The sequence below is a fragment of the Nycticebus coucang genome, chromosome 24 (assembly GCF_027406575.1).
Source record: "Nycticebus coucang isolate mNycCou1 chromosome 24, mNycCou1.pri, whole genome shotgun sequence".
NCBI classification, from domain to species: Eukaryota; Metazoa; Chordata; class Mammalia; order Primates; family Lorisidae; genus Nycticebus; species Nycticebus coucang.
In genome coordinates, this window is record NC_069803.1 from 11,984,283 (window position 1) to 11,997,564 (window position 13,282).

Consider the following 13,282-nt stretch of genomic DNA (forward strand, 5'->3'; position numbering starts at 1 on the left):
CAGTTTGGCCGGGGCCGGGTTTGAACCTGCCACCCTCGGTATATGGGGCCGGCGCCTTACCGACTGAGCCACAGGCACCGCCCGAACCGGGGAATTTAAGGTTGCTGTGAGATAGGCTAACGCCCCGGCACCCTGGCCTAGGGCAAGAGCGTGAGACTGTCTTTAAAAATCAAAAAACAACATTCCAGAACACGCAGAAGGATCTTGTGGTTTTTTTTTTTTTTTTTTTGTGGCTCACGCCTGTAATCCCAGCACTGTGGGAGGCTGAGGAAGGAGAATTGCTTGAGCTCAGGAGGATCTTGCGGCTTTAAACTAGGTAGCACCAGACGACGTCTTTCTTCTTCCGCGGCGCTGGCCACTCGCCCTCCTCCCACCTATTCTCGGCCCCGCTCCGCCCTCTCGTTGTTATGGAGATTCCGGGACGCCCAAGCGGGCTGCACTCCTTTCGCCGTAGCCCTGCCTGGGCACGCGATGACGCATGCGCGTTCCGGGCGGCAAATGCGCCGCGGTGGCTGCCGGGACTGAGCTCTTAGAGCCAGATCAGGAAGTGGCAGGCGGAGCCCGAGGCCGACTGGCCTCCTCAGACGCTGCCGCCGCCGCCGCCGGTGGCGAGACCCCGACCTGGTGGGTTAGCTCTGGGCGTGCGTGCGGGCAGGTGGGGGCGCTGACGAGGGGCAGTAAGCTGCGGCTGGCCGAGACGGAGACGCTGGGAGGCAGCGGCGGCGGGTCTCGTGGGGCTGCCCTCCTAGCTCAGGTAGGGGCTGCGGCCGCCGGGTGAGGGGTGCGGAGCCCGGCCTGTTGTTCCTCGCTGAACGCGCCGCCTCAGGGGACAAGCGTGTCTTCCAGCCCAAGGGAGGCTGGGGCTGCCGTTCTCCACAGGAATCCCTTCAACACACTCGCGGGTCTCCGGGAGTATTGACTTTAGGCCGGAGGTCCAGGGAGCAAACTTTCCAGTTGGAAAGAGGGAAAACCCGCAGCTGGATGCATAGTTGGCTGTGCCTCTTGTTAGCCTCCAAGTTCACGTTAGCGATAGCCGGGCGAACCATATGTGCAGTCTGGGGAATCACCGTGTCCAACCAACTAAAGCCTGTGATTTAGAGGCTCACACACGACTGGGCTTTCAGCTGCCTGTCGGAGACTTGGTTTGTAATGATTCGTAAACTTCAGTTATAATAGTTGTTTTCTGCAGAGTCTAAAGACATTTTCCAGAATAGCCTTGCGGTCCCTATTTCGCCCACCTCTACATTCTTGTCATTTAAGAAATCAGCAGTCTCTTCGGCTTGCCGGCTGTTCACAGCAGGGTGCTTAGGGGCCAAGGCACGCAAAGTAGTGAGGTTGAAAGGTGAAATGGTGGAAGGAGTGTGGGCTTGGGGCCAGCAGATGTTAGTTTAATTTTTGGAATACGTCAACCTGAATTTGGAATCGCCACCTGAGTTGTGGTGGTGGATTTGTGTTTTTAAATGTTAAATGGACAAGGCGATTGTGCGCCTGTTACATAGGCCAGTACTGAGGTGTCAAACTCAATACAAATAAGTTAGGCAAAGCATGTGATGGTGAAAGAGGCACGTTGTGAAACCTTCTGCTCTAGGTGCCATTGAATGTCCGGTACCGCATAGGTCGCCTTTGTTTTAAAGGCCTTTACCAGCGTTCCAGCCTGGTTTGTAAGGAGCACTTGATTTTAGAATCAGGATCCTGGCCTTGGCTCTTCCGGCTGTGTGACCTTAAACATACCTCTTCGAATTTCATGTATTGAATTAAGAATAACACTAATACACCCATTCTCGCCTAGAGTTGTATCAAACTCTGTAAATTTTAGGTTTTGCAAACTGTATGGCTTTATTTAAATCTTTGTTAAAGTAATTATTAAAAGTCCAGATTAACGACCTCTACAGATACAGATGTTTCCTGTTTTAGGAATTTACATTTTGCTTGTTGGCCCTACCTTCTCACTTATGAATTCTCCTTTCTTTTTCTTGTTCTCTCACTTTCCCTCTGCTCAAGATTGTCCCTTCTTTCCTAACTCCGGGGTAATCATTCTGTTATTTTCTTTTCCCGTCCAACTCAGTATTACTGAGACAAACACACATTTCTTTGGCTTTGTTACTTAAAAAAATAACTTTTACAAACATTTTCTCCAACTAGGTTAGATGTGGACAGCATCGGTAATGTTCACATTTTATTTACTGGAAATTGAATTTAGAGAGGCCTCTGGATTACTTAGCTAGGTGGCTGTTAGGAATTGAAACAGAGAAGGCAGGTCTTTGATTTGCTGTCCAGTGATTGACATTTACTCTGATTATTCCTTATCAATGCCTATATTTTTAATTTTTAGCACTCAGTTCACATTTATTCACTGTTTTATTTTATTTTTTTATTTTTATTTTTTTGTAGAGACAGAGTTTCACTTTATGGCCCTCGGTAGAGTGCCATGGCATCACACAGCTCACAGCAACCTCCAACTCCTGGGCTTAAGCTATTCTCTTGCCTCAGCCTCCCGAGTAGCTGGGACTACAGGTGCCCACCACAACACCCGGCTATTTTTATTCACTGTTTTAAGCAAGGTGCTCATTTTTCCAAATCTAAGGGCTTGCAGGCAAGGATTTATCTTCTAGATTAGAACCTTTCAAAACTTAGAGCACAGTGCCTCAAACAAAAGACATTTAATAAAAGCTTGCAAAACCAATAAAAGTGGCATCAGAACAATTTAAAGATGCTTTTCCATTTGTTGTTCATTTAACCAACATTTATTGAGCTATCCTGTACACCTGCCAACTTAACATTGATCCTAAGATTGGTCAAATTCACGGGCGGTGCCTGTGGCTCAGTGGGCAGGTTGCCAGCCCCATATACTGAGGGTGGCAGGTTCAAACCCGGCCCTGGCCAAACTGCAACAAAAAAATTGCCAGGCTTTGTGGCGGGCGCCTGTAGTCCCAGCTACTCTGGAGGCTGAAGCAAGGGAAAGCCCAGGAGTTGGAGGTTGCTGTGAGCTGTGTGATGCCACGGTACTCTACCCAGGGTGACAAAGTAAGACTCTGTCTCTACAAAAAGAACAAAAAGATTGGTCAAATTTACTTTTGTAGTCAGCTTGAGCTCTTCTTAGACCCTTTCCAGGATTCTAGGGAAACTTCAGAAAAGGGAGGAATGTTCTTAAAATTACTGACTGGTAGCTTTCCTGATTGTACTGAAATCTCATAGAATTATAGCATTTTAGAAGTAGGAAAAAAACTTGAAACAACCCAACAACAAAGAGGTCATTTTGTCCTACCTCCCTCCAAATCAGGGATTTTCTGTAGACTTTTTTCTTCTTCTTCTTTTTTTTTTTTTTTTGTGGCAGTTTTTGGCTGGGGCTGGGTCTGAAACTGCCAACTCCGGTACATGGGGCCGGCGCCCCACTCCTTTGAGCCACAGGCCTTCTGTAGACACTTTTAACAAATATTAATATGGCCTCTTTATCACTTAATGATCAAGAGTTCACCAGTGTTGAAAGTATGTCATTTCATTTATAAACAGTTCTTTTTTTGGAGAGCCTAAATCTGTCTTCTAATTTCTACCCAGTACTCCCAGTGTTTCCAGAGCAGTATTGTCCTGTAGAGATACAATGAATGGCAAGTGTGAGGCACATATGTAATTAAAATTTTCTTTTCTTTTTTTGACAGTTTCATGCTGTCACTGTGAGTAGAGTGCAGTGGCATCATAGCTCACAGCCACCTCAAATTCTTGGTCTTGAGCAACTCTTTTGTCTCAGCCCTACAAGTAGCTGTGGGACTGCAGGCGCCTACCACAATGCCCAGCTAATTTTTCTATTTTTAGTAGAAATGGGGTTTTACTTTTGCTTAGGCTGGTCTCGAATTCCTGAGCTCAGGCAATCCACCTGCCTCAGTCTCCCAGAGTGCTAGGATTACAGGTGTGGGCCACTGTGCCAGGCCAATTAAGATTTTCTAATGCTCATATTTTTAGCCAGGGTGAAATTAATTTTAATATTTTATTTAACCTAATGTATCCAAAATATTGCTTTAACATTATAGATGTAAACTCTCTGATTAGTAATTAAAATTTTTTTCTTTGTACTAAGTGTTTGAAATCTGATGTGTGTTTTATACTTTTAGAGTACATCTCAATTCTAACTAGCCACATTTCAGAAGTTTAACAAATGTGAATAGTGGCTACCCTATTGTATAGCACAGTTCTAGAAAGATTTAGAGACTAATTCTGTTTCTTTTCTTTATTAGGGGCTAGCAGAGAGCTTGGCACATAATAAGCACCAATTAAATATTTTCTGAGTGAAAATAATTGCAAGAGACCTAATAATAAAAGGTGATTTTATTTGGGAAGTAACTTGGTGGGAAGTGACCTAAATCTACATTGAAGATACTTACCTTTTTCTTTGCAGCATTATGGATCCAAGCCTGTTGAGAGAAAGGGAGCTGTTCAAAAAACGAGCACTTTCTACTCCTGTAGTAGAAAAACGTTCAGTGTCTTCTGAGTCATCATCATCATCATCATCCAAGAAGAAGAAAGCAAAGGTAGAACATGGAGGATCCTCAGGCTCTAAACAAAATTCTGGTTAGTAAATTTGGTTAGGACTATTTGGTGCTGTTTAGGTGGCCATTTAGTCATGGCAAATTCATTTTTCAGTTCAGCATTCATTGATTGCTAGGCATTTTGTTAAATATAAGGGATGAGATGGTAAGAGAAATTTAAGGTGTTAATGATCTTATTTTGTAGTTAAAATTTAGGTTATTATCTCTGAATTAGGGTTGTGTAACTGTTACTACAGTCCAATTTTGGAACATTTCTGTCACCCCTAAAGATCTGATGTGCCCATTAGCAGTGTGACTGTTCCCACCCCAGCCCCAGATAACCAGTGATCTACTTTCTATTACTTATATTCCTTTTCTGAACATTTCATATAAATGGATTTGTATAATAGTGCTCTTACGTATTTTTTTTCACTTACCATGTTCTTTAGTTTTATTCATATTGTATCGGTACTTCTTTTCTTTTTTTTTGGCCGGGACTGGGTTTGAACCCGCCACCTCTGGCATATGGGACTGGCGCCCTACTCCTTGAGCCACAGGCGCTGCCCAGTATCTGTACTTCTTTTCATTTTATTGCTGAAGAGTATTCAATTGTATGGATATATATACCACAGTTTGTTTATCCTCCATTCACTACTGTTAATGGACGTTTGGATTATTCCCACTTTTTGGCTTTTTTGAGTAGTGTTACTGTGAATATTCCTGTATAAGTCTTTGTTTTGTTTCTGTTGCATAGAAACCTAAGTGGAATTTCTGGGTCCTTTGGTAAATTTGTGTTTAACTTTTAAAGAAACTACTAAAATAGCTTTACTGTTTTATGTTTTTATCAGCAATGTATGAAGGTTTCAATTTTTTCAACCTTTCCAGCACTTCTATTCCTTATCTTTTTGATCTTAGCCATTCTTATGGGTATAAAGTGGTATTTCATTGTGGGTTTCTTTTGTTTCCCTAGTGACTAATGCCCATTGAACATTGTTTTACATATTTATTGACCAAGTATCTTTCTTTGAGAAATGTCTATTCAAATTAACCCATTAAAAAGATGATTTTTTTTCCTATTGATTTCTAAGAATTCTTTATATATTCTGAATACCATCCTTTCTCCAGGCATGTACTAGTCTTTTTTCTTAATTGTGTCTTTTGATGGGCAAAAGTATTAATTTTGGTGAATTCCAAATTAGCAGTTTATTCTTTTATCCCTTTTTTTTTTTTTAAAGTTGGAGTCTCACTATTGCTCAGGCTGATCTCAAACTCCTGAGTTCAAGTGATCCTCCTTCCTCAGTGCTAGGATTACAGGTGTGAGCCACCATGCCTGGCCTTATCACTGTTTTTGGTGTTCATAACTAAGAAATCTTTTTGCCTGACCAAAGGTCATTAAGGTTCACTTCTATTTTTTTTTTCTAAGAGTGTTAAATGTAAGTTTTTTTTTTTTTTTTTTGAGACAGAGTCTTACCCTGTCGCCCTCAGTAGAGTGCTGTGGTATCATAACTCACAGCAACCTCCAGCTCTTGAGCTCAAGCGATTCTCTTGCCTCAGCCTCCCGAGTACCTGGGACTACAGGTGCCCGCCACAACGCCCAGCTATTTTTTTGTTGCAGTTTGGCTGGGGCTGGGTTCGAACCTACCACCCTTGGTATATGGGGCTAGTGCCCTACCCACTGAGCCATAGGCGCCACCCTAAATGTAATTTAAGTTTTAGGTCTTACATTTAGGCCTATGGTATATTTGCATTGATTCTTGTGTATGGTTTAACATAAAGGTCTAAATTCATCTTTTTTACATTTGATTATTCAGTTGTCCCAGCACTGTATCTTGAAAAAATTATGTTTTCTCCATTGAATTGCATTGGCACCCTTGTCAAATAGCAATTTACCATAAATAAAAAAGTTTATTTCTGGAGTCTCTGTTCTTCTTATACCAGTACCACACTTCTGTGATTGCTGTACCACTGTTGTTAAGTATTTTTTCTTTTTTTGAGGCAAGAGTTTCACTGTGTTGCCCTTGGTTGAGTGCGTTGGCATCACAGCTCACAGCAACTTAAAACTCTCAGGTTTACATGATTCTTTGGGACTACAGGCACCTGCCCCAGTGCCCAGCTATTTATTTGTTGTAGTTGTCATTGTTGTTTGTCAGGCCCAGGCCAGGTTTGAACCCACCAGCTTTGGTGTATGTGGCCAGTGCCCTAACTGAGCGCTGAGCTATGGGTGCCGAGCTTGTAGTTAAGTTTTGAGATTAAGAAGTGTAAAGTACTTCAGCTCTTTTTTTTTTTTCTTTTTCAAGATTGTTTTGGTTTAGGCTGAGTGAGGTGACTAACGCCTGTAATACCAGCACTCTGGGAGGCTGAGGCCGGTGAATTGCCTGAGCCTATGAGTTTGATACCAGCCTGAGCTAGAGTGAGACCCTGTCTCTAAAAATACCTGGGCGTTGTGGTGGGCCCCTGTAGTCCCAGCTACTCAGGAGGCTGAGGCAAGAGAATCGCTTGAGCCCAAGAGTTTTGGGGCTGCTGTGAGCTATCATGTCACAGTACTCTACCGAGGGTGGCAAAGTGAGACTCTGTCTCAAAAAAAAACAACAAAAGAACCTGGCGGCGCCTGTGGCTGTGGGTAGGGCGCTGGCCCCATATATGGAGGGTGGCGGGTTCAAACCCAGCCCGGGCCAAACTGCAGCAAAAAAATAGCCGGGTGCTAAAATAAACTTCTATTGAAAAAAAAAAAAAAAGCTGGGCGTTGTGGCGGGCGCCTGTAGTCCCAGCTACTCAGGTCGCTGAGGCAAGAGAATCGCCTAAGTCCAGGAGTTGGAGGTTGCTGTGAGCTGTGACACTACAGCACTCTACCAAGGGTGATAAAGTGAGACTCTGTCTCTACAAAACAAAATAGAACAAAACAAAAAACTAGCCAGGCATTGTGGCAGGCGCCTGTAGTCCCAGCTAGTTGGGAGGCTGAGGCAAGGAGATCGCTTGGGCCCAAGAGTTTGGGGTTGCTGTGAGCTGTGACACCACAACATTCTACCCAGGGCACAGTCATATAAATTTTAGGATCAGTTTGTCATTCATCATCTGCAAAAAGCCTTCTGGGATTGTGACAGATTGAATCAAATCTGTTAGATTATTTTGGGGGAGAATTGCCATTTTAACAATGGCAAGTCTTGGCTCAGTGCCTGTAGCTCAAGCAGCAAAGGTACCAGCTACATACCCCAGAGCTGGTGGGTTTGAATCCAGCATGGGCCTGCCAAACAATGACAACTACAACCAAAAAATAGCTGGGCATCGTGGCGGGTGCCTGTAGTCCCAGCTACTTGGGAGGCTGAGGCAAGAGAATTGCTTAAGCCCAGGAGTTGGAGGTTGCTGTGAGCTGTGACGCCACGGCACTCTACCCAGGGCGACAAGCTTGAAGCTCTGTCTCAAAAACAAACAAACAATGGCAAGTCTTCTAGTCAGTGAATATGGATATCTTTCCATTTATTTTGGTTTTTAATTTCTTTCAAATATATATTTGAAAGAAATATATATTTTAATATATATATAATATATAAATTATATATTATTATATATTATATAATTATATATATTATATAATTATAATTTATATCTTTTAAATTTATATAATATATATATAAATTTTTTGTTTTTCTCCCAGTCTCACTCTGTTATCCTGAGTTAGAGTGGTAGGGTGTCGTTCTAGCTCACAGCAACCTGAAACTGTTGGGCTCGAGTGACCTTCTTGCCTCAGCCTTTCCAGTAGCTGGGACTATAGGCATCGGCCATGATGGCCAGCTTAAAAAAAAATTTTTTTTTTCTATTTTTAATAGAGATGGGTGGGTCTTGCTCAGGCTGGTTTCCAACCCCTGAGTTCAAGCTATCCTCCTACCTGGGCCTCCCAGAAAGCTAGGATTATAGGCATGAGCCCCTGTGCCCAGACTCTTTCAATGTTATTTTGACTTATTTTTTTGAGACAGAGTCTCACTCTTTCACATTGGGTAGAGTGCTGTGGCATCATCATAGCTCATAGCAACCTCCAACTCTTGGGCTCAAGAGATCCTGTTGTCTCAGTTTCCGTATTTGTAGTAGAGATCGGGGTCTTGCCTTTTTTTTTTTTTTTTTCTTTAGAGATAGTCTCAGGCTGTTGCCCTGAATAGAGTGCTGTGGCATCATAGCTCACAGCAACCTCCAACTCCTGGGCTCAAGAGATCCTCTTGCCTCAGTTTTTCTATTTTTGGTAGAGACGGAGTCTCGCCTTTTACTCAGGCTAGTCTCGAACTTGTGAACTGAAGTAATCCACCCGCCTTGGCCTCCCAGAGTGCTAGGATTTCAGGTGTGAGCCACCTCACATGGCGGGTGGTGGTGGTGGTCTTGAACTTCTGAGATTAAGCAATCTGTCCATCCTGCTAGAGTGCTAGGAATATAGGCATGAGCCCCTGTGTCCCACCGAATTTCTTATTTTTTAGAGACAAGGTCTCACTGTGTAATTCAGGCTTAAGTGGAGTGGTATATGAACTCTTGGGCTCAAGTGATCATCCTACCTCAGTCTCCTGAGTAGCTAGGATTACAGACATGTGCCACTATAAGCCTGGTTCTTTTTTTTTAAGACAGAGTCTCACTTTGTCACCTTCAGTGGAGTGGTATGGTGTAACAGCTCACAGCAACTTCAAACTCTTGGGCTAAAGTGATTCTCTTGCCTCACCTTCCCAAGTAGCTGGGCCTATAGGTGGCTGCCACAACATCCGCCAACGTCTGTGGCTGTTTTTTAGAGATGGGGGTCTTGCTCTGGTTCAGGCTGGTCTCGATCCCATGAGCTCCACCTGCCTTAGCTTCCCAGAGTGCTAGGGTGGCATGAGCCACCAGGCCCGGCCTGAACTCATTTTTTATTTCTGGTAGTTTTTTGTATGGATTCCTTAGGACTTTCTGCATTAAGATTATGTTATCTGTGAATAAAATATTGTATTTCTTCCTTTCCAATATGGACAACTTCTGTTTCTTTTTCTTGCTAGGCAGGCTGATCTCATGTTGAGTAACGAGAGTAGATGTCTTTGTCTATTCCCGATCCTGTGGGGAAACCATTCAACCTTTATTATATATTATGGTACTTCATGCGCCCTTTATCAGGTTGAAAGAGTTCTCCTTTAGTTTGTTGAGAGGTTTTACTCATATACGGGCACTGAATGTAGTGAAATACTTTTCTCTGTCTAGTGAGATGGTGCAGTTCTTGTCCTTTATTAATGTCGTGTATTAACATTAATTGATTTTCAGATGTTAAACCAACCTTGTATTCATGGAATAAATCCTACTTGGTTAGGGTGTATAATCTTTTTTGTTGCATTATTTACCTTGCTGGTATTTTGTCCAGGAATTTTGCATCTGTCCAAGAGGGATGTAGTCTGTAGTCCCTTTTTTATTTATTTATTTATTTTTAAGAGTTAAGAGTCTTAATTTATTGCCCTTGGTAGAGTGCCGTAGTGTCACAGTTCACAGCATCCTCCAACTCCTGAGCTTAGGAGATTCTCTTGTCTCAGCCTCCTGAGTAGCTGGGACTACAGGCGTCTGCCACAATGCCCGTTATTTTTTGTTGCAGTTTGGCCGGGGCTGGGTTTGAATCTGCCACTCTTGGTATATGGGGCCGGCGCCCTATCCACTGAGCCATAGGCACCATCCAAGTCTGTAGTTTTTTTTGTTTGTTTGCTTGTTTCAGGTTACTTGAGGGTACCTCTAATTGGGTTACATTGTTTGTATTTGTTAAGAAAAGCCCCTCTTATAATTGTGTTCTGTCCCCAAGATGTGTGCCATAGACCCTAATATTGTGCCCATTAAATTAGAGCACACCCATTCCTCCCTTTTCTCCCCTCTCTTATTCCCCACCCCCAACCTTTAAGTGATTTGAGTTTTGGGGGTGTGTTAGACCATCTTCTGGCTTCCTATTAGAATTGAGCACATTGGATTTTTGCTTCTCCATTCATTCTTATGATACTTTACTAAGAAGAATGAGTTCCAACTTGTGGAAAGCTGTTTGTAGGATTTTTTTTTTTTTTTTTGTAGAGACAGAGTCTCACTTTCTGGCCCTCGGTAGAGTGCCGTGGACTCACACAGCTCACAGCAACCTCCAACTCCTGGGCTTAAGTGATTCTCTTGCCTCAGCCTCCCGAGTAGCTGGGACTACAGGCACCGGCCACAATGCCCGGCTATTTTTTGGTTGCAGTTTGGCCGGGGCCAGGTTTGAACCCGCCACCCTCGGTATGTGGGGCCGGCGCCTTACCGACTGAGCCACAGGCGCCGCCCTGTTTGTAGGAATTTCTTACATATCTATTCAGATTTTCTATTTCTTCTTGAGTTAATTTTGATACTTTTTAGGTTATCTACTTCATCATCTACGTTGTCTAATTAAGTTCTTCAAAGTATTACAATCCTTTTGATTTCTGTAAGGTCAGTAGTGATACTCCTTCATTTGTGATTTTAGGAATTTGTATTTTTTTTTTTCTTGGAAAGTCTAGCTAAACATTTGCAAATTTTGTTTATCTTTTTAAAGAGGCAATTTTTGGCTTTATTGTTTTTTTTGTATTCCTGTTTTTTATAAAAATGTCATTTATTTGTACATTGATATTTATTATTTCTTTCCTTCTGCTTGCCTTTTTTTTTTTTTGTAGAGACGGAGTTTCACTTTATCGCCCACGGTAGAGTGCCGTAACATCACACAGCTCACAGCAACCTCCAGCTCTTGGGCTTAGGCGATTCTCTTGCCTCAGCCTCCCAGGACTACAGGCGCCTGCCACAACGCCCAGCTATTTTTTTGTTGCGTTTTGTCCGGGGCTGGGTTTGAACCCGCCACCCTTGATATATGGGGCTGGCGCCCTACTCAGTGAGCCATAGGCGCTGCCCTTGCTTGCTTTGGATTTAGTTTACTTTTAGGATTTGTTCCTCTCCTCCCCTCCACTCCCAACAGAGTCGACCTTGGTAGAGTGCTGTGGCATCACAGCTCACAGCAACCTCCAACTTTTGGGCTTAAGTGATTCTCTTGCCTCAGCCTCCCGAGTAGCTGGGATTGCAGGTGCTCTGCCCCAGTGCCGGGCCATTTTTTGTTGCAGTTTGGCTGGGGCTGGGTTTGAACCTGCCACCCTTGGTATATGGGGCTGGCACCCTACTCACTAAGCCATAGGTGCTGTCCTATTTATTTTTTTGAGACAGAGCCTTAAGCTGTCACCCTGGGTAGAGTGCTGTGGCATCACAGCTCACGGCAACCTCCAACGCCTAGGCTCGAGTGATTCTTCTGCCTCTGCCTCCCAAGTAGCTGGGACTACAGGTGCTCACCACAACGCCTGGCTATTTGTTGCTTGCGGCCGTCGTTGTTTGGCGGGCCAGGGCTGGATTTAAACCCTCCAGCTCAGGTGGTCAGTGTGCCTTAGCTGCTTGAGCCACAGGGGCCCAGCCCCAGCTATTTTTAGAAACAGAATCTTGCTCTGGCTCAGGCAGGTCTCCAACCCATGAGTTCAGGCATTCCACCCACCTTAGCCTTCCTGAGTGCCAGGATTACAGGTGTGAGCCACTTTGCTGGGCCCTAATTCATACTATGCTGGGCCCTAATTCATTAAATTGATATGCTGCACTCAAAGGCATAGTTATTTCCAGTTTTTATTATTTTGAGTAACACTGTTATAAACATCTTTGTACCTTGAGCTTTTCCTTTTTTTATTTCAGATTAATATGAGAGTACCAGTGGTTATGTTACAATGTTTGTGTCTGAGCTTTTCTTCTTTTCTCTCTTTTTTTTTTAGTGAGTTTCACTATGTTGCCCTTGGTAGAGTGTTGTGGTGTCACAGCTCCTAGCAACCTCTAACTGTTAGGCTTAAGTGATTCTCTTGCCTCAGCCTCCCAAGTAGTTGGAACTACAGGTGTCCTCCACAACGCCTGGCTATTTTTTTTGTTGTTGTCATTGTTTAGCAGGCCCAAGCTGGGTTCGAACCCGTCAGCCCCGGTGTATGTGGTTAGCGCCCTAACCACTGACCTACTGGCACTGAGCCTTGAGCTTTTTTCTTTTGAACTGATTTCTCAGGTTAAATTTCCAGGAGTGGCATTTCTGACCTAAGTGTAGTATATTGTTTAAAAACATACTTTGGTTTGCTCATGAGTGATAGCAAAACAATGATAAGGTCATGAAGTATAAGTATCTGTACAGCCCTTGGAATTCCAAGAATAAAACTACCATATTTTGGCTTGGCGCCCATAGCTCAGTGAGTAGGGCGCCAGCCACATACACTGAAGTTGGCAGGTTTGAGCCCAGCCTGGGCCTGTTAAACAACAATGACAACTGCAACAAAAGAATACTCGGGTGTTGTGGCAGGAGCCTGTAGTCCCAGCTGCTTGGAAGGCTGAGGCAAGAGAATCACTTAAGCCCAAGAGTTTGAGGTTGCTGTCAGTTTAAGTCCAAAAGTACCAAGGTTGATGCCATGGTCTCTTTAAGTGAGAGGGATACAGTGAGACTCTGCCTCAAAGTCGTTTTTTAAATGACTGTTGATTGGTCCTATCCTTCGATGAAGCTTTAGTTTGAAAGTAGTCTGGGTCTTTCCTAGACCATGTATTTCTTTCTAAGGAGGAAGTCAATTTTAGGAGAATTTTATGTAGGTATACTTGTAGCCTTTCTGGATATTCTGAGACTTTTTCATACAAATCTGCATAAAACTCAAATCATTAAAAAATATATATATATTTAAGTCTCCCACTTCTAGCAGAGCAAAAATAAAAAAATAGAAAAAATAGGTTGT

The 13,282-nt window shown here is 43.4% G+C and overlaps 1 protein-coding gene across 2 annotated transcripts in view; it reads left to right on the top strand.

Moving 5' to 3' along the window:
• The first annotated feature begins 522 nt into the window (after positions 1-522).
• The window catches only part of GTF2E2 (general transcription factor IIE subunit 2), a 90,474-nt gene continuing 77,714 nt past the window's right edge, over positions 523-13,282 (top strand). The window contains exons 1-2 of one of the 2 annotated variants that reach the window (XM_053578765.1): positions 523-624; positions 4,391-4,563. In XM_053578765.1, coding sequence (XP_053434740.1) covers positions 4,395-4,563 — 169 coding nt within the window. In that variant the 5' untranslated portion in view covers positions 523-624; positions 4,391-4,394. Of the gene's footprint in view, positions 755-4,390; positions 4,564-13,282 lie in introns of both variants that reach the window. The other variant, XM_053578764.1, reaches the window with a different exon arrangement.